Consider the following 20,157-nt stretch of genomic DNA (forward strand, 5'->3'; position numbering starts at 1 on the left):
TGCATTGTCTGGTCTTTTATTAGATGTAGATAGTGTTCGTCATGCTACATTGCAAAAATAGAGCTGCTATAGATTTTTTGCTTTTAGTGCAAGGCCACGGTTGTGAGGATTTTGAGGGAACGTGTTGTATGAATCTCTCTGATCACTTGGAATCAACTCATGCTAGTATTCCACAGCTTAAAGCTGGGGTCTCTAAGCTTCAACGAAATGATAGTTGGGATTGGTTAGATAAACTTTTTGAAGGATGGGGATTGTCAGGATGGTTAAGGAGTCTTGTGAAGATGGTTGTATATGTTTTGGTTGTTTTTATTCTCCTGTTACTCTTTTTGCCTTGTTTGTTGCAATGCCTACAAAAGTTGATTGTGCGTTCTATAAGGAGAGTTCTTATTGTGCAAAAGGAAGGGGGAGATGTGGGACAGGATTTGGCTGGCCTCAGCAAATCTCCCAGCACTTATCAACTGGTAAAAGGAAATGTGCTGGAACTTGTTGGTCACAGGCCATGGGAAGGATAGAGGCGAGAACCTTAATTAGAAGGAGTGGAGAGTGCTGATTCTATGGTTAGACAAGACTCACAAGTTAATAAGGTTGTCCTGTAAAAAGGGGACTCTTGTTTTGCACAGGGAAGATTGCTTGGGTTGGGGTAGTAACTGTTTAAGAAAATGTCTTAGACCGATCAGTCTGTAACACGGTAACAGAAACACCAATCAGCTCGAAGCACGTTGCTGAGGAAAAGTATAAATGTATGTGAAGTACACTAATAAAGCGGACATTTTGTTTGCATCAAACTGCGTCCCGTCTCTCAATTGTGGCACAGGTGCCTTTGTTTTTGCAGGTGCCGCAGACGAGCTGGGAGGGGCGAAGCCACATGCCGGCCGGCAGCTGAGAAGGTGAGGCGGCGGTGGGTCTTGAAGAGCCCGGTATTGCCCGGTGGCTCGGTTCAGCATTTCCTTCTCGCTTTGCAGGCTCTTTGTGGGCCCTTTGGACTGGGAGGAGCATTTGCGGTGAGCTGGGCTAGGGGTGAGGAGGAGAGTGGGGCCAGGGACTCGTTCCAAGCACTACAGTTGTTTTGCTTCTCGCCGTCTTAGGCGTCACGAGCAGTGAGGGTTTGTGACTGCGCCCGCGGCACGACACGCCGAATGGAACGCCGTGTAACTTAAGAGGAGGTGGGTGTCGTGGAAGCAGTCAGCGTTGACCCCACGACGCCGTGTGCTGGCACGGCTTAGCGAGCGTGTGTTTTCTCGTGTTCCTGTAGACATTGAAGAGGAACCTGGCGATGCAGGAAGACAGCCGTTCGCGCACGTGGCGTTTTCCTCTGTTGAAGATGGGTTCGGTCCCTTGTCCCTCTGAAAGCTAAGTGGAGGCACGAGGGCTGGGAAGGGGCTGGGAATCGCAGGGAAAGGGGTGTTTAGTTCTGATAAGGGAAAGGGCCATCCAGGAACAGTCCCCTTTGGGCGGGTGAAGGGCCCGGGGACCTTTACAGTGCGATGCCAGCGTGTGCCGGGCAGGGCAGCTCCAGCCTGTGTCTGCGTTGTGATGTAGTTTGGGAAGCCTGCCTTGCGCCTATCAGACGATCCTGGGGTCTTGTTGCGCTCGAGGGGCACAACAGGCATCTCAGGTGCCATCCCGGGATCTGGAACGCCGGTGCCAATTGGCTTGGTGCCAACTGCGTCCTGGATTCTTGTATCATCAGCTGAAAGCGTGGATGGTGTTTGCATGGTGTAACATCTGTTCTCCACACTGTCAAAGAAAACGTTGGAGTCTGCACCCCTATAGAATGTGAAATCTCAGAAACAAACCTAAGAGGCCTTTTAATCAAACCCACTATGAAATACAGTCAAATTGAAAAAAGTTAAAACATACCCAAGTATTATTCATCGTATTATGCAAACATCTAAAATGCAAAACTTGGCTCGGCAAGTCGGACAAGGCACTCGGCTCGACAGCCAGGTCTCTGGGTGCTGCTCGTCCTGTCGGCTGGCAAACCACTTGCCCATGCAGGTGAGGCACCACATGGGCCGACAGTAGCATTGCTGGCATTCCCCTTCATTTGGCTCCTGGCAGTTCTTGATGAGCTTGATGTTAGCAGTAGTCTGCATACACCCTATGCACGGCTCCAGCTCCTAAAGGAGGAGAAAAACATCAAAATTACAAACCGAACAGAACGGTTTCTAGCATTGCTCTTCAAAGGCTTTTAGAAAATTATCTGCGCGCAAGAATAGTGGGAACTTGAGTTGGGCAGAGCCCGAAGGCTGAACTGCCCCACCAGAAGATACCAAACGCGTTCAATCTCCAGAGCCCTGTCCTATTAGATCACCCTCTAATGAGTGATAACAAAGTATCTCTTTCAACAGAAAACCCTGAACTGCTGCATGAGATTGATAAAACAAAAATGACTGAAAAGGAACATTCTTTCTCTCTGTGCAGAGCCCCACCTGTTTCCAGAGCACAGCAGCCAGAGCAAGGTAAGCAAGCCACCATCTTTATCATTCCAACATACTATTTTTCAAAAAACATACCAATATAGAGGAAAATAAACAAAGCAAACAATTCTTACTACTTATTACAGCAAATGGCTGTTCCTATCTTCCACCTTTTTAAGTAAGAAACATAAACAACAGAGGAAATCGGGGCTCTACTGAACTCAATGGGCACTCATTTTGAAGGACCAGAAATGTACTTAATTTTGCCTGGATAATATTGGAATAATTGATATTTCCCCACAGTTAGTTACGTGTCATGAACTTGAATATCGGGAGATAATCTTGCTATGAAATATTTTACAATTAATAAACAATAATTAGTATTTCCCATATGTCTTCCAGCCAAAGCTCTTTAAGAACTTGACAAAGTTCAAAAGACAGCAGACTGGGCAGGCATGAAGACCTGAATCCTATTCATACTGCTATCAGTGTAACAAAAAGAGCTCTGCTTTGTTGTCTCTAGTTCCCATCTCTCGTGTCTCCTCCCTTGTCCGCTCAAGCGTCAGTTCCACCACACCAGCAGCTTGACTGTGGGGCAGATCATCTTTCATTTCCTCTTTCCACCTCCATCATTTCCCCCCACCCAGGTTCACTGCAAAGTCTTGTGACAACATGGGGACAAGGAGTGTACAGGAAGCAGGACTGCTTCTTTCACAAGCTCTATCAGTTTTAACTTCTGAAATTAGGGCTTATCTTAGTTTTTAGGCAGGAAAAAACTCTAACATAGAAAGGTTAACTAACTTTTTCAACTTATTCAAGGAGCTCCACAATAGGGAAAAATCCCATGTTGTATTTTTAATGTCCATATCATAACTTCTGATGTCATTTATCACTCGATGTTAAACCAAAACTCAGTAGCTCAGCTTACACTTAAATGTGTCACAAATTAAAAGTCCTGCAAGAATAGTATCTTCTCTTTATTTTGAACATCTCTTTTCACTGGTGCTGCAGTCAGAACTTGCAACCACATTATGTGCAGATCCATCTGATCAGTTTTATTTTAGCTAGTTCATGCAACAACTGTACAGTGAAGACACCATATAACCTCCATGATGCTACCAAAACTATGCAGTACTTACTCCATTACCTAGAACATCTGACACAGGCTCACTGCTAGGTCACCAGAACTAGTTTAATTAGTTACCTTTGGTACAATGAATAGTGTTCTAGTCACACTTCCAAGTGCTGAACAAGTGAAATAATGACCAGGTCTCTACAAATACTACTGAAGGAAGGACTGCATGGTATTATTTACAATTAAAGCAAGCCCAACTTAAAAAATCATTAATTTATTTCAGCAGATCCAGCAAAACCTGGTTGTCTAGAAAAGTAAGCTGTAATGAGGCAATCCGCCTAAAGAACTGTAACAACAGCTGTGATTCTAGCTCCTATACACTTTCTGAAAACGTAACCTCATCATTTCCAAATGTTTTCAAGTGAAATTTTAATGGAAATTGTTATAGGGGACTTTCTTCCACTCTGCTGTTTCTCATGTCTCAAAATGTAACGATCGCAATGCTGTTTGTCTCCTCATAGAAGGAAGAGAAGCAGCCAGAACTACATTTATTACACTTTACTGAAATGGAGGGTGAGCCCCTGCACTCACCCTGACTGAGCGAACAGCACTTTAGTGCAGGAACCACAGAAACGGAGTCCTGACTGGAGTCAGCCCTGCTGCGCAGACCTTGAGAAATTGTGCTAGGCCACATCTCACAAAGCTAAGGAATTTAGGCTAGGTCTTATCAGGAGCTAATGGTGCCAGCCTGGACTGGAACTAGACGAAACTAAAACTGCTGTGGCTGCACACTTGCACGTACACCGAAGGGGAGTTTGACTATGAGTCAGTCACTTTATGCTAAAAATATCTGCAGCCCCCCTGAGCCCACAGAGCTCTCCTGACCGACAGCGGGCTGCACGGTGGTTCATCGCCTCTTGGGTAGGACACTAGTTACTCCTTGAGGCTGAGAAATCCCTTACCTGGCATGTTATCTACAGCAAGATAAGTGACACTTCATACTAGATCTAAAGCATACTGTATACAAGCTTGCTTAATTGCTAGAAATGCAGAAAGTAGTAGAAGTTTTGACCATAATTTAATGATAGTTTAATTACCATTTTATTACTCTTTAATTATTGTTTAATTAATTAATTCAATTATCATTTAATGATACTTTTCGGTTAACCCTACAATGGTGACTTCTTTTAATAATTCACCCGTGACAGCCTTGCGTACACAGTTATCAATTACACAGTAATCACAGGCTCACCTGCATTGAAAAGTGTAATTATTACAGTGGGTAGAAAGTCTCACCTGAGTGCTTGGAACAGGATACGGCTGGTTACTTTCCACCAGAGATGTAAATGTTTCTAGAAATAAATCACTAAGGCTTTGATGGATCACAACATTAGCTGCATTGATGATGGGAGCACGGAGCTTTTCTCGGAGCTCCCCATACTCTGTGGAGTTCAACCTGATGAGGAAAAGATGGGACAAAATGTTACATTGATTATACATTCAGATACGTTGACAGTACATTGCAGAGGTTAACATCAGAGAAATTAATCCACAGAAAAACCATTAAGGTTGGTACATATTAGTCAGAATAAATACATAGTGAGCATTTTGTTTTCTTTTGTTGTTTAGTTGTTGTTTTTGACACAACTTAGACAAGAGAACACGCTGTCCTCCTTCATATCTGTGGCACATTGCTGACAGGATAGGCCAGAGATGAGCTAAAACATCATACAAAAATACAGGCAGGCTTTTGAAGTAATCAGCATGAACAGCAGCAATAAGGTACAAAAATAATGCATTAACTGTAAAATACTGCATGCACAGTTTCTGTCCACCTTTCTAAGGCCTATTTACCTATATCATATCTAAATTCTGCTTTATAAAGTCCTGAGGACAGAAATTAGAGTTATATCATGTGGTATGCATCACACTGACGTAGTACAGAGAAGTATGAGGAGAATGTCAATCAGTACCAGTTTCTGTCATTTCATTATACAATTATAGATAAAACCTGAAATTTCCCAAAGGTTACAAACAGCTGCTGAATGTGACTTACTCTTTGATTTAAGGCTGTAACAGGCTGTGTTCCACACTAGGTTGCTGCTGCTAAAGTCTCTCTAAGTGAGGCTCACAGACCTCAAGAGGCAGGTGAGACCTTGTGCACATTCTGTAGTGACACACCACTGTTGTTACCCCTTTTTAATACGACAGTTCTGAAATGTAGATTCAGAACTCCCCAGCAGCTCGATGTTTCCACTCATTACACAGCTTTCATGAAGAATTTCAGGGAACATTGCCCTGAAATTTCTTCTGCTTCCTACTACTCACTGAGCCCAATACAATGTAATATTGGCTTAGCTTTAGCTCCCGGTGGGCTCCGTTGTTTTAACTACTATAGGATAGTGTCATTTGCCATCTGTTTCATTTGCTATCTGTGCAAATAACAGAGACCTTTGTATACAGAGGAGAAATTCACATAGGACATGCACAGAAATATGGCCTGCCTGCACGAAAGCATTTTTCTTTCAGACACATCCCACTGTATCTAATTCCTGATATGTACAATGATCCTATATCCTAAATAGGGGAATTTTGTCCTATGGCACTTTTGTTAAATCCTGTATGGCTGCATTCTAGCAGAGATTTGCTATTTCTGAACTTTCAAACACTGCTGCACTGTTTAACCACAAAATAAGATTTTGGATTTGGATTTTTTTTCCCTAAAAGGAATTGTCAAAGAAGCCATGATTTTCTCAGCTGGGGATGTACTTTTGTCACTCTGGCACTGAAGCACTTCAAGAAGTAAATCATTAGTTGTTTTATGCTTATTTGGTCACCACTCCCACAGGTCTATAAAAGTCTCCTCTTTTCTTAGGATCGTCATGCTTACCGTAACTAAGCTCTTGTTCTGAGCTCTGTTCACCTGGGTATCTAACACAATCACCTCTATGCCTTCTCCATGCTTGCCAGGACCCCTCTGCTGACCTCTAAGTCTGGTGGTCTGCCTCCTTTTACTTACCTAGTAAATAAATGCTGCTGACATACAGATTTACACCAAGCAGACACTCAGCTGCCTTTTCAAATATATAGTTTTAAGAACACTAGCATGGCTTGGGTACTCCTTTTAATGATACAGTGACAACAGAGACTTTAGCGCCATTCTAATCAGCATTACAGCTTTCTGCAGAACTTGCACTTTTGCTGAACTACACAGAGAGACTGCTGAAAAGAATAGCACGAGCCTCTGGAAAACAAGCCCAAACAGTTCACAGCATGTTTGCCATGATTTACTGCTAGGAGAACACAAACATCAGCAATGGACCACAATTACTTCCTTGCTTTAAGGGCAGTCAGCTTACAGCAGCTCAACAAGAACTCTTCTGAGCAGTAACAAAATTAGGAGCCTTGAGCCGAAGGAAAAAAGAAAAAGTCATGGGTGAATAACATCCACTTTTAGAGAAATAACTATTTATCCTCCCCTAAAATTTGGAAGATCAAAGATTCTCCCTTTTATTTCTGTTCTGCACCTTCCACCTATGTTTTTCCAGTTACTTCTTTCTACAGCCAGGACAATCCTCTCCAGATCAAACAGGGCAGTCCCTCTGTTTAGCCACTGTGGATTCAATGCTGCAGGTGTACGAATCTTTCCAAACAACCTTTTTCCACTGCACTGTGTGGCAGAACTGTGCATACAGCATCTCTGAACACCAGGCAGAGAGCAAAGAGGAAGGGATGAGACCCAAGGAATCTTCAGATCTGCCACCAAAGCACTATCAAATAGCATATATATAACACGACAGGGTAGTTGTTTTACCGGATATCAAATGCTTTCACGTAGGGGTTAATACTGGAAACACGGATGGTGAGGAACTGCACAGGCATGTTTGAGTCTGGGGTGAGTTCATGCTGTCTGGAGTCTGTCACTGTCAAGTGAACGTCCTGCTGCTGGGCAACATGTAAACAGTAGGCGGTCACTTTAATCACCCATGAGTCCGTAACAATCACCCTGGCTCCTGGGGCTCCGGTAGCAAATTTGTCGATTCTCCTAAATTCTGTATTGATGGAAGAAGCTACTGCCCTCCAACCTGACTGCGGGAGAGCATGAACAGCGAGTGTTCGGGCTAACGGATGATTATTCCAACCTTTCCGTGACCAGTAATATGCCAGGGTACCGGTGACTGCTGGAAAGAAAACAGCGAAGAAAAAGAAAGTCTTCCATCCTTTTGAAGCCAGGTAGAAAGAGCAAAGATGTTTTTCCGGAGCAGCAAAGCACATACCAAGGTAATAACCTGCAAGGAAAGAAAGACTTACTTTCAGGATGCAATTAAGTATATGCATAAGCAAATCCCCCTGACTCATATAGTTATCTAACCAGTGAGCTCAGCTCCTGGAGAGCTACTGTACTTCTGGATGACAACTCAAATTCAAGCCTCTTGTCCTAAGCAATCTGAAATAAAGTCTTACCTGTCATTGCTTTTTACCAGAACTATATAGCTAAATGAAGCTGATTTGAATATACAGGTTAAATAAAATTACCTGTAATATACCGCTTTTATCAGAAGTATGTATGTAAAGGATTTGAATTTGCTGACTGAATAAAACTAGTTGTGAGATGTCACTTAGTTTTAGCAGAATTATATGGCTACAGGAAGCCGATTTGAGTTCAGCAGTTAAATAAAATGCTATTCCTTTATAAGTGCTTGTTCTCCGATGCAGCCGACTTGTTACAAAGCTTAGGCTGTACATTACAAAGAAGCTTGAGCGATGCTAAAACACAGTATATCCAAGATGTAGAGTGTCACCTCACCCACCCACAACTGGGACACAGGCGAGGAACCCCCTGGCTCCCGCCCGGCCGGTTCCCGAGCGCAGGTTCACCCCGAGGCCGAGGGCTGTCATGGGATCCCACCCTCCCCGGGGCGCTCCCGCCGCCGGCCGGGGCTCACCCAGGGGCAGGAGGGAGTGAACCAGCAGCGTGCCGGTGCTGCGCCGCAGGTGGTACTGTACGAAGGCCACGTCCTCACTGCCCAGCCAGGCGGCCAGCAGGCTCTGCACCGTCAGCCCCGCCGAGCGCATTTCGTCGGGCGTGAATACGAAGCAGACGGCGAACACCACGTAGGCCAGCGTGAAGGTCAGCGCCGGGCTCGCCATGCTACGGCCCGCTCCCGCCACGACCCGGCCCGGCCCGGCCCGGCCCGACCTGCCGCCCCGCGGCTCCCTGGGAGCGGTAGTTCCCGCCGCGGCAGCCCCGGATGGGCGGAGGGGCCGTCCCGGCGTGGGCGCTGCCGCGTCCGGGGCGGAGCCGCGGCCCCAGGGATATCGATAGGAGGCGGGTTCCTGGCGCTGGTTCTGAGGTGTTTAACTACCATCGCGTCAGCACGGCGCCATGACGAACCGCCCGCGCCTGCGCACTACGTCTGCCATCAAACCACCGGCTCACCGGCCAAGTGTCGCGGCTGTCCCCGCCCCACCTGCAGAGCGCTCTTCTGATTGGTGAATACGTTTCGAATGCCGCTTTCTCATTGGCGGGCCGGGGCTGCCGTTGAAATTTGAAATCCTGCGGCGGTGGTGGAGGGGGGCGCTGCTCGGCGGTGACTGCAGCCGCGGGGGAGTTTCCGCCAGCCGGGACCGGTGCATCACCTCAGCTGAGTGTCTGCGGGCTCCAACCCGGGCCCTGCCGGCAGGTAGGGGTCCTTTGGGGTGCCTCTTTGAGTTTGGGTGTGGGAGGGATGAGGAGGGAGCTTGGGGTGGTGTGGGGCTGAGTGGGGGAGCAGCCTTAGGGGCTCCCTCTGCGAGCTTGAGGGTGGTGCGGGGTTGGGGGAGCCCCTGTCGAGGAGTCTGATGGACACTTTCGTGAGCTTGGGACAAAAGACCTGTGGGGAACTTCTGTGAATTTGGGGGTGAAGCGGAGCCGAGAGCTTTGGGGGTGACAGGGGTCGGGGGTGATGGGAGGGGAGCTCAGGGGCAACCCCATTAGTTTGGGAGCGCGGTGGGGCTTGGGGAGGGGCTTGAGAGCGTCCCTATGTGTTTTGAGGGGGATATGGGGCTGTCAAGGACTTTGGGGTCTCTGAGTGTGCGGTGAGTAGGCGAATACACGTCGGCACCTCTGGGCGCCTTGTGGGGCCGGGGAGACTCTGGCAGTTCAGGCGGCCGGGGGTCGTTGAAGGCACTTCGCTGAGATTTGGGGTGGGTGATATGCGGCTGTCGTGGCATAGGAGCATTGGGGGGCTGTGCGAGAGGAGGTGTGGGTTTTTTTTTGTTGTTTGTTTTAAAAAACAAACCTTAAAGCATGGTTGGGGCAGCGATGGGCAGGGACCGTTCTTCCCTGGCCTTGCTGCTTCTCCTCTGCCCGGCACGGAGGAGCCCCACACCGCCCGCCCCCGCCCCGGCTGCCTGACTCAGCCGGGAAGGTCAAGGCCATCTTTTGTTTCTATGCTACAAGCTGCTGGGCCCCGAGTGCCTGCTCCGGGCGTTAACGCGGCCTCTGGGCTTGGATCTGCATCCTCTGCCTGCTAAAGCTTGGCTTTGGCTAAAGCTGCTGTGAATTCCCCTTCCTCGGATGCTCTGGGAGTCGAGTGACTTCTGTAGTCAGGGGACATTCGTGATCATGAAGGAGTCTGTTAACCAGAAGAGTGTTGATTTGATCTGACTCGAGATATTTGCACTAAAACTATATCTATCTATCTATATATATATATATCAGTAATCTCTGTGTTGGCTTGTATGGAAATATTCATAGCACATACTAACTTGCTCTGTGAGCAAGTACTGTGCATCTTAGCTGCTGGAGAAGTTTAAAAGTGTAATTAAGTAGAAAAGTTCCATCTTTGTATGTTCAACAGCTCCTTTTGGTATTTGAGACCACACTGGTGATTTGGATGTTATATGCCCCAGTGATCATTAAGTAGGTAGTGGCCATGAAACCCTTAATTTACAAGCTATAGCTACTCAAGCTTTAATTATCTGATGTCATTGAATTTACGTTCATTCTCAAACAGGATGACAGACTGCTGCGTGAGCCTGGATAAATATTATTCTAAAACTAGGAGCAGTTTCATTTTTGTGATCTTTGATTTGCCATAGTGGGGAAACTTGCTGCCTTTCACAACACTTCACGCATTGGACACTGCTTTACACAAAAATATGCCTTTAATGAAACATCCCATCCAATTTATCACAGCTACTAGCAAATAAACTTGTGAAATAGAATTTACATAAAATCTTGGTTGCAAATATTTTAAGTACATGCTGAAGTACTTTAATGATTTAATCCTAGGACGGAGTTTGATATTTTTTTTAAGCTTTAATATCTAAATTGTTGGGCAAACCCAGTATGTGTCTATGGGTATTTTAATGGTCTGATTTAGCAATGGTGCACAAGTATTATAGCTCAGTGACAAACCTGAGGAATTCTCCAAATTAACCTTTCCTACTTAAGGGTTTTATTTTAGAAGGTGTTGCCAACTTTTTCATGTCTTAGGCTTTGTTTCTAAAGTAATTACAGTAAACAACTATAGTCTGTAAAGATCCATTTGATCTTTTGTCTTGATTTTAGTTTGGAATGAAGGAAAGTAATGAAGTTCACTTCAAGTTCTAGAAGATGTTAATATGAAAGTACTTCATGTATAAAATAACTTGGGTTAAAGTATGAATATGATGAAGAATAAAGAAGGAATGAAAGAGCTAACACAGGCTTACTTTTGCTTCTGTAGCCATTGTTTGCATTCCATTGCTGATTAAAAGCACTGTTGTGGGGCTCACAGACAAAGCAGCTGAGTTCAGTGCAGAGTATGAAGCGAATTTTCCCATGAGGATTAATGAAAGAGTGGGGAAATTTGTGCGGAGACTTAAATGCAGAAATTCAAATACATAAGGACAATGAGATTAAAAATGACTTAAAGTTTTCAGTGGGAGTGTGCTCGTTACCTCTTTATGACAGCTAAGACAATAATTTGGAATTCCCAGTTATTTTTCTGAATTAACTGCATGGTGGAGGATGGAAAAACAAGCTAAGGCTCAGCTGTTTGATCAAATAAGCATTTGAAATAATTTAGAATGGTTATCCATTGCAGAAAGCCAATGTCTCTCCTCCACTTGATTATACTGATTATCTTGCATAAGCAGTATAATATAACACAAGTTCTTATGAAAGAAATCCCCTTGTAAGCAGTTTGACAGACAACTAACTGCTTCTCAGGGGTCATGTTGGATGGATGGTAGTTATACGTGGATCTTGTGTAATGTGCGGTCTGTGCTCTGGTCCTGTTCTGGGGTTTGTCTGTTTTAAAGAAACAGCAGTAGCATTACTGAGCAGTAATGTTAAACCTTTAATAACAGTAGAGGCTCCAATGGGAATAAAAGGTAGACAGAGTTCAAGTACCTTTGCTGTACTGGCTTGCCTGGCATACTCAATGTGTTCTTTCTCTATTCCTAACTGATTTTCACCTGTAGTCTTAGATGCAATGCAAGCTTTAGAGTCAAGTCCTTCACACTTGAAATACTAGTAAGATGAGATCAGCCTGCATGGTCGACTAAAGCTTATGCATGTCCACTGTAAGAACAATATTGAAGAAATGCCTTTTAAATTCATTGTTTTTCCAATTTGCATACCAATAATGTCAGTGCTGCAAAGGATTCTGAAGCACTATGTGTCTTACAAAAGCAGCACATGCTCAGACAGGGCAGGAAAAAGCTCAACTTTATTCAGGACTGTGGTCCTAAAGACACACTAACTAACCAAATTTGTTGTTGCTGTTCAATGAGGTGCAATGTAGCAATGAGACCACGTGAATGAAACAGAGAAATGATTGTCATCTGCCCCTTACAAAAGCTGTAATTTTGGTTAGCTAGATGCCCTGTTAGGAGAGACATGACTCTAAGTCATTGATGGCTTCAAGGGACTGGGAATGAAGAAATTAGCAAATGACAGAGCTCCCTTTAAAGGATGGACAGCTTAATTAGTAAGGACATGATGTTTACTGTGGAAAGTGTAACAATTAACTTCTCAGGCCTTTCACAAAAGCAGAGGGGCAGTGCGGTGCTGCACTTAGATGCTTTTGGAGTCTTCTGAGATGCACGTTTTCGTATGAAGATTTTCAGTGTTAATCTTTGCTAGCCAGTGCCAGGCTTCCCACTACTTCGATTATCTGAAAGTGCATCTGGCTGACCACACCCTCTCATTCATGCTGCCATGGTGTATGTGTTGATATTCTAGAATGAGTCTGCAGATTTTAAATGCAGAAAATGGAGAAAACGGAGGAAACGTCAATGATGATCTAACAGCGGAAGACTGTGGATTTTTCTTTGCACCTCCGGAACCTACAGGGAGACCTTCCATTCTACGCCTGTCCCAGAAAGAAAACTTGCCACCAAAAAGTGTGGCAAAAGCTATGAAGGTAAACTTTTGATTTATTATTTCTCCTTTGATCGTTGCTGAATGTGCTATTTGGAGCTTGAAAATATTGTGGTGTTCATGTTCTTCCTTTTTTTTCTTCCTTGCCCCTTTCTTAAAGGTAACTTTTCAAACTCCTCTAAGAGATCCTCAAACCCGAAAAATCTTAAGTCCTACTATGACTGACAAACTTGATGCCACTTTCACACTTGATGATTGCAGTGACGCCTTGGAGGATGATCTTTTATCTGCATCCTTCAATGTTGAGTAAGTAACGTGTTCACTGTTAGTAGTATTAGCAATGTGGGGCATACTCAGATTAATTTTTCCCCTTCATAAACCTGTCTAGTTAAAATATAAGTTTGTATTTTTTAGCAAGATGTAAACTACATAAAGACCAAAATTAATGCTGACTTTGCACAAACTTTTTCAAATATAATTGTCATTACTTTTAAGAAAATTTTACGTTGGTTGTAATATTGAATACTGAACTCAGTTTCTAATTCATCAGTAACTGATTTTGTAGAGATGACTTATAATATGGGTAAACAGTTTAAGAGAAGAGAGATGCATTGGGCTGAGAATACAAAACTTACCTACTGTAAGGCTTTCATGTGAGACTATAACTATTCTGAAGCTAAGCATTAATATGTCTTCTGTTGTATGTAGAGTACAGTTTTCTCTCTAGATTTTTCTCCTTAAGATGTGTCTTCTGAAAAGTTTGCTTGAATTGACACCTTGAGTCAATGAGTGTTAAGATTAAAGAAAATCTAGCAGCACAAACTGCATATGACATCAATGTCGAGTACAAACAAGTTTGTGTGCACTTATAGTCTAGCAGCCTGGGTCTCAGAGTGTGCTCTTCTCTAGACAGCTACTAGGAGCCAAAGTCTGCAGTGTCCCAAGTTGGGGTTTTGCAACTCTCCTTTACTAGAAATATTGTTACAATGGTAGAATAATATAGAATAATGTAATGTTATTTAATAAGGCTCAATGCAAGTTTTTCGTTACAGACTTTTACAGCTTTTTTTTTTTAAACATGTATAAACATCTGACATCTTTAATGCCCAGTGGCAAGAAATCTCAGATCTTAGCTTTGCCTTCTGCTAGGAATACATCCTTTTCCTTGTTTTTAATTACCCAGTTACTTTCATTTGACCCCTGTTCTTGTTTTTGTGGAAGGGGACAAGGGAGAAATGTGGGAACATTTAAATGTTTGGCTGTTAACTTGCATGCGTACTCTAGTTTAGAAAAGTACTTCTGAGCTAGCCACCACAATTTTGAAATGACTTAATAGCATTTATGGCTTTAGTTAGGACATAGTTGTAGATCAAGATATCGCTTTTACTGTATGTATTCTTTCTACTTTAAAACGTAAGGATCTGCTTGTAGCAAATAAGCAGAAAGGACTGGGTGTTGCTGAAGGGTGTCACTTTCTGCTAGTCTCAATAAATTGAAGTTTCAAGCAGGTGTCTTCCTCTTGACTGGCATTTATCAGGTTAAAGACTGAAGGAGAAAGGGAGGGGCCTGAGCAGCTGAACCAGCCTGGGGCTGGGCTATTGCAGGGAAGAGGCGCTCAGAGCGGGTGAGAAGAGCTTCCTGAACTTTTATCTCAGCCTTTGCTTTGGAGCTTATCAAAGTGGTGTCTTTAGTAAGTGACTTTTAATCATGTTCTGTTCTACGGCAGATATGGATGGCACATAGAAATAATAACTTCACGAAGGGACAAAACAATGGGAGGAAATCCTGTTTCAGGAAGTAATGGCTTAACTCTCTGTAGTCTGAGGCTAAGTCTTAGAAGTTGAGTAGAGTTTGGGGAAATAACGTGGAGAGCAATAAATTGTAAAATACCCACAGTAGGGAGTGCACAAACTTTCTTTAACCTGTTTCTTCTGCTAGAGAATCTTATTTTTCTCTTACTGGAGAAGTATTTTCTTGTATACTGCTTTGCTCTTCAGATCTACTGTTGTACAGAGTTTCGAGTTCCTCAAGTCTAGGTTCTGTTCTGGTATGTAAGCTATCATAGATTAAATTCTCTGCATTCTTTCAGGGGAAAAATATCTGCAGAGTGACCAAAGTAATCACTAGAACTGGAGAACCTGAATCATGATGCAGTTTGGTCCATAGACTTGTGAGTCTGTCATGACTCACAGATGAATCTACATGAAAATGTACTACTAGTGCCTGTGTTTGAGCTGCTTGTTGTTAATAACTCTTCCTGAGCAATCTGAATTTCACAGTCAAGTGAAATAGAGGTGTCCATGTGCTGTAGTAAGTAAAGCAGGCTCCAGTGGTGACTGGTGTATAATATATAAGGTAACATAGCTGTGTAGAACAGGTAGCTTAAGAATACTGACTAGTTTAAAGGATTGATCTCTGTGTACCAGAGTTCCTAACTTCCGACTGTGAATGTGGCAACTGAATTTTTGCTGTGTGATAATCTTTTGCTGTCAGCTGCCTTATGTCTCAAAAAAATTGGATTACTCTGAACATATAAAGCTACTTGTGCAAATGTATTTCTAAAGATGATTTAGAATGATGTCTTAAAATAGCTATAGCATGGGTGACCTGACTTTTTTTTAAATGCAGCACATGTCAACAAAAGACTGAAGCTGAAGCAAATAATACAGTGAAAAATACACAAATGCCAGAGAAGGTCAGTGCGGCTCCTTACCCAGATGATGAGATGCCAGTGAAGAGTCGAGGTTCCTACAATCTTGATTTTGATAACTTAAATGACATCAATCCCTTTCAAAGTTCAGCACAGTTGCAGAATTCTCCTGTAAATCTACGAAAGTCTCCTGTAAGAGCATCTAGCATCCCTGAAAAAGCTGCTGAAAAAAGTAATGAGTCTCTTCAAGATGATACAGCTTCTTTTGCCTCAAGCACAGCAAGTACAGAGCGCTCAGGTGAAGAGAAGACTCTTTTCTCTGGAAAAGAATCTGTATTGAGAGAGCTGGAGTCTAACAGATCCAGGGTATCCCCTAAGCAAGCAATCGGTGGCTCTGTGCAGGATGTGAAGTCTGTTTCCACAAGTGTGAGCCAAATTGATAGTTCAGTGGGATTAACAGAAGTACCTCCACCTCCTCTACAGTCATCTGGCAGCTTAGGTCCCAGTGGTTCTGATGTAACTGATTCTCCTAAAACTAGCGAATCGAAGCCTGAGAATGTTTCAGTAGCAGAAAAAGCCTCTGCAGAAGAGTCAAAGCCTGTGGAAGGGGCGGCTATCTCCAAAGGGGAACCTGCAGAAAAGCCTGGTGTTACCAAGGCTGGACCAGTAAAACTGGAATTTGACTTTGATAATACCACTGCTAGAAAGCCACCTCCTAAGAGACTAGGTAAAAGACCTGGAATTAAGCCACCTTCCAAAAAAGCTCCTATTAATAAAACAAAAACGGAGAATACTGAAGTGCAAAATAAAAGTCACGTGGAAGATGAAATCCCTGTTCCCAAAGCATCTTATAAGTTGGACTGGGACAAATGTGATGATCCAAACTTTAATCCGTTTGGAGGAGGCTCTAAAATTTCCAGCTCACCCAAGTGTTCTAAACCTAGCCCTCAGGAAGGTCACTTGCAGGAGGAGCAGGACAGGACATCATCAAGAAGGGAGCCGGATAACACACCAAGTACCTGTGAAACTCTTGAGAAAAGAGAACCTGGAAGTCTGTAAGTAAATCTATACCTGAATGTAGAAGCACCTTGAACTAATGTGAGGAAAAGATGGTTAAATGATATCTCTAACTAGTTGATTCCTACCTCCTTGTCTTTCTCCAAGGTTGTCTGAGTCTGTTGCACTTTGCTGTTGCAAGGGGTTATTAAAGGTTACAGATATCTCCTTGGGGAAAGCATCCTGAGATCGCTAGCTTTGGGCAAAGGGTGTTCTTAAATCTGGTGAAATGGGAGGCAACAGGCACATGTGGGAAGAGCATTAGTACTTTGGTCAAATGGTTCTTTCCCAAGTTCTCCAAGATTAACATGTGGAGAATTGCGTGACTGCTGCTGCCTTAAAAACCCTCTGCCACCACAAAACCCAACCAGACAAAAGTGCCAGCTAAGTAGGCAGCATAGCTGCACATCATGCAGCACCTGAAAGGAGCAGGCAGTTGTGTCTTTGTGTAGTGTCCTGGCTGAACTGAGGTGCTGTTGCTTCCTTGCATGTGCTTTGCATCTGAATGTTATCTCCAATAAAAAGGCTTGTCACTAAAGTTGCATTTTTTTGGTACTATGTAGAACTTTCAATTTGAGAATGGGAGATGTTGTGTTGCCTTTCCTAGAAAGTCTAACAAGATGTCAGCATTGCTATAGATAGCCAAGTGCTTATCAGAACTAGATTGGTACAAGATGTTCATTTGACAGAAACATTTGCTTTCTTTATCCTTGTCTATCATGATCAGCTACCCTTTACCAGGGTGAAAAGTTAAGTTTGTGCTGTCAGCAGCAGCTAAAGTATTGGACTTCTCTAATGTAGTTCTGTACTTTATACCAAGAATCACTGTATTACTTTGGAAAGAGTGGCAGGCTGCTGTTAATTCTGTTCTTAATTAAATGAGAAGCCAATCTTTAATTAAAATAATGGTCTTAACAAATGGAAATAAGACATCAGTGTTAAAAAAGTACGAATAAGTGATCCTGCTGTGACTTTCTGCTTCCCAGGTAGTGCTGCTTCTGATGGAGGGAGAACTTTCTGTTGCTTAAGCTGTCAAGAGTCTGAATTTACATCACCACCCTCCTTGGAGCTTTCTGTACTGTGGCAGTAGAAACTCTGAAATAAACTTACTTTGTTCGATGCTTCAGTGTATCTGGTAAACAGAATTCAGAACTATCTGTGTGACTTGAATTTCTTTATTTGCTTTAGGGAAGTCAGTAAACAGGCTGTGGTAGAAGACAAGCCGAGAACTCAAGAAGATAAGCCAGAAGTTCAGGCAGAAGCTGCACCTCTAGGACAGATAGACATGGTAAGGTATAGGAAAGATAGCCAGTTCTTACCAAATTGTTCCATGAAAGAGTTCTTTCACTTAACCTGTTAAACTCCTGTTTGGTATTTTGTCTAAGAATGTGTGTTTTTGTGTGTCTTCAGCATCTCTAGAATGAGTATCAACTGTGCAGACTTGTCTTTTGAAGGTAACATCAGAGACAGCCAAATTGGTACCTTGGTATTTAGTGTCTTTTTTGATCAGGAATCACATATAATTACAAACATAGGGGTGTGGACTCTAAAAAATGTCTCCTGTATAATATGAGCTGTTGGTAGTTTAGTTTCTGTGCCTGGGAACTCTTGGTTTATTATGCTGACTAGCCATAATAAACACTGCCCAGCTGGTTTATGACAGATCAATCATTATCATGATTTTTTTCATTGTATTTAAATCACTATTTGAACAGTAAAAAGTATTGCGTGTTTTCTCATCAGGAGAAGCAAAAGAGCCCATCTAAAATGTCACCAGCTAACGTCCCCTCCCAAGATAATTTGGTTTCTGCTGACAGTGGAGAAAAGTTGGTGTCTGCAGGTGAAAATAAGCCTACTTCCCACAGAACTGAAGTAACAGCAGCTGAGCAGACAGCAAGCACTGAACCTGAGGAAATCTTCAGACCATCATCAGAAGGTAAGCACATTTCTTTAGAACAGTCTGAAAGTATATTGTTATAGTAACTTCTGTATATGTACTTCTTCTCTACTTAGATTTTGGCATTGATTCTTGTTTTTTGTCTCTCGTTTTGCTCTTCTGAAAGGACTGTAAAACCCACCTTGACTGGCAGGGGTGGGAAATGTACTTAAGCTTATTTTTAACTTCTGCTGGATTAAGTTAAATTCAAAGCTGGCTGTTGGCATTCAGTTGCCTGGAAGGATGAAGCTTAGGCTGGTACAGAAACAGTGTTTTTAGAGTTTCATTGGCAGCTTTCTGTGCTGAAAAAATGCTCCCTTAAAATCACTTCTGCTATTAAGGCAACAATGTATTGAGAAATAGCTATTTCATTGTTCAAATCTGAGCTGTCTGCTAATGCTAGTGGCGAGATTGCCCATTTTACTCTTCTATGGGGCATTGTGTAAAAGAGTAGAATATCTGAATGTGCTTGCTACTTTAACCATAGGACAACAGAAGTTCCTTAACTGTGTATTAAATTCTATGTATTCTTACAAGTATTTGAGGACAAATGGAAACTGTAAGTTCATTTAGCTTAGAAATTTTGCCTGATTTTTTTTTTTTTAATTTTACTTTTTTCAGGTCCAGCTAAAAATAGAATATTTTTAGCAAATGTAAAACTAGAACTCATTATGTGGGAGCAGGGATTTATTTATTTCATACAGATACCTGTTTCTGTCTGTGGTTGCTTCACTCTAAGGTAATATGACAATATTGCATCTTCCCTGTATCATTTCCTTCTTTTCCAGTTCTAGGAATGGGCATAGAAATAGACTATCTGGAACAGTTTGGGACTTCATCAGTAAGTATGACATTGAAATGTTTTGTTTCCTTTCCTCTTCCCTCTGCCAGGGAGGTAAAATGAAACTGTCAAGCCTGAAATGTTTTTGTGAAATAACTTCACTTTGAACTTGCCCCCAGAAATACAGGTTCTATTCCAAAGGAATGTGTCTACAAGGCTGGGCAGGGGGTGGTGGTCGAGGGAACAGTCATAAGCAGTTCTGCGAAGGATCAGAGGTCTTACGCTTTCATTTTGCAAACATGCTATTTTTCTTTAATAGTGGTGAAACTGAGATGGGTGACATTTCACCTCTCTGGTTGCCAAAACTGCAAGAACATAATGCTTTGAAAGTGCAGGATCATTGTTTTGAAAATATTTCTTCCCAAGCTCTTTTGTTTTATGAGCAGTTTCAGGAAATCTGTCTCTAAAATGGGCATGTCATGTTCTAATCAGTTCAGCTTATTTATTCTTTCTCATACTTTGGTCCAGAGTAGGAGGGGCTCTGAATTTACAATGAATATGCTGAACTGAAATTATTTTTTGGTCATGCTGTTTTTGTTCTTGTTGTATGAGCAAAGACAAAGAATGACATGCACTGCTTGTTTGGCTTACAATACTATCTTTCCCTTTCAGTGTCTTCTGCTGGTTTCGAGTAGTTCATGAATATTTGCCCTTTTGGTTTTGTCTGTGAGCAGATGGAGTTTGCTTGATATTACATAAGGACTTAAGCATGTGGGCACAGAGTTCTCTTACATAATTTTTCCTCCTGAGAACAGTGCTCTGGACACTGAAGAATAGGCTCACCCTCTCTCCAGAGGATTGATTATATATGTGTGTGTGTGGGATGT

General features: G+C 42.8%; 2 protein-coding genes across 5 annotated transcripts in view; one reads left to right on the forward strand and one right to left on the reverse strand.

The window, feature by feature from the left end:
- Nucleotides 1-8,799, reverse strand: TMEM129 (transmembrane protein 129, E3 ubiquitin ligase). 2 transcript variants are annotated; one of them, XM_065060356.1, is made up of 5 exons: nucleotides 8,442-8,799; nucleotides 7,310-7,784; nucleotides 4,792-4,951; nucleotides 1,861-2,120; nucleotides 1-1,737 (listed from the first exon to the last, which is right to left on the reverse strand). In XM_065060356.1, the coding sequence occupies exons 1-4, from the start codon at nucleotides 8,644-8,646 to the stop codon at nucleotides 1,872-1,874; spliced, it is 1,089 nt and encodes a 362-aa protein (XP_064916428.1). In that variant the 5' UTR covers nucleotides 8,647-8,799; the 3' UTR covers nucleotides 1-1,737; nucleotides 1,861-1,871. The 2 variants fall into 2 exon arrangements, with proteins under 2 accessions (XP_064916428.1, XP_013224981.2); XM_013369527.3 differs by having other exon boundaries at nucleotides 1-2,120.
- Nucleotides 8,794-20,157, forward strand: part of TACC3 (transforming acidic coiled-coil containing protein 3) — a 19,558-nt gene continuing 8,194 nt past the window's right edge. Inside the window, exons 1-7 of one of the 3 annotated variants that reach the window (XM_065060353.1) lie at nucleotides 8,794-9,179; nucleotides 12,710-12,890; nucleotides 13,008-13,153; nucleotides 15,476-16,552; nucleotides 17,742-17,841; nucleotides 18,297-18,489; nucleotides 19,278-19,330. In XM_065060353.1, coding sequence (XP_064916425.1) covers nucleotides 12,711-12,890; nucleotides 13,008-13,153; nucleotides 15,476-16,552; nucleotides 17,742-17,841; nucleotides 18,297-18,489; nucleotides 19,278-19,330 — 1,749 coding nt within the window. In that variant the 5' untranslated portion in view covers nucleotides 8,794-9,179; nucleotide 12,710. Of the gene's footprint in view, nucleotides 9,180-12,709; nucleotides 12,891-13,007; nucleotides 13,154-14,388; nucleotides 14,538-15,475; nucleotides 16,553-17,741; nucleotides 17,842-18,296; nucleotides 18,490-19,277; nucleotides 19,331-20,157 lie in introns of those variants that run through there. The other 2 variants (XM_065060354.1, XM_065060355.1) reach the window with 2 other exon arrangements.

Source organism: Columba livia, chromosome 4 (assembly GCF_036013475.1).
Source record: "Columba livia isolate bColLiv1 breed racing homer chromosome 4, bColLiv1.pat.W.v2, whole genome shotgun sequence".
In the NCBI taxonomy this organism is placed as follows: domain Eukaryota; kingdom Metazoa; phylum Chordata; class Aves; order Columbiformes; family Columbidae; genus Columba; species Columba livia.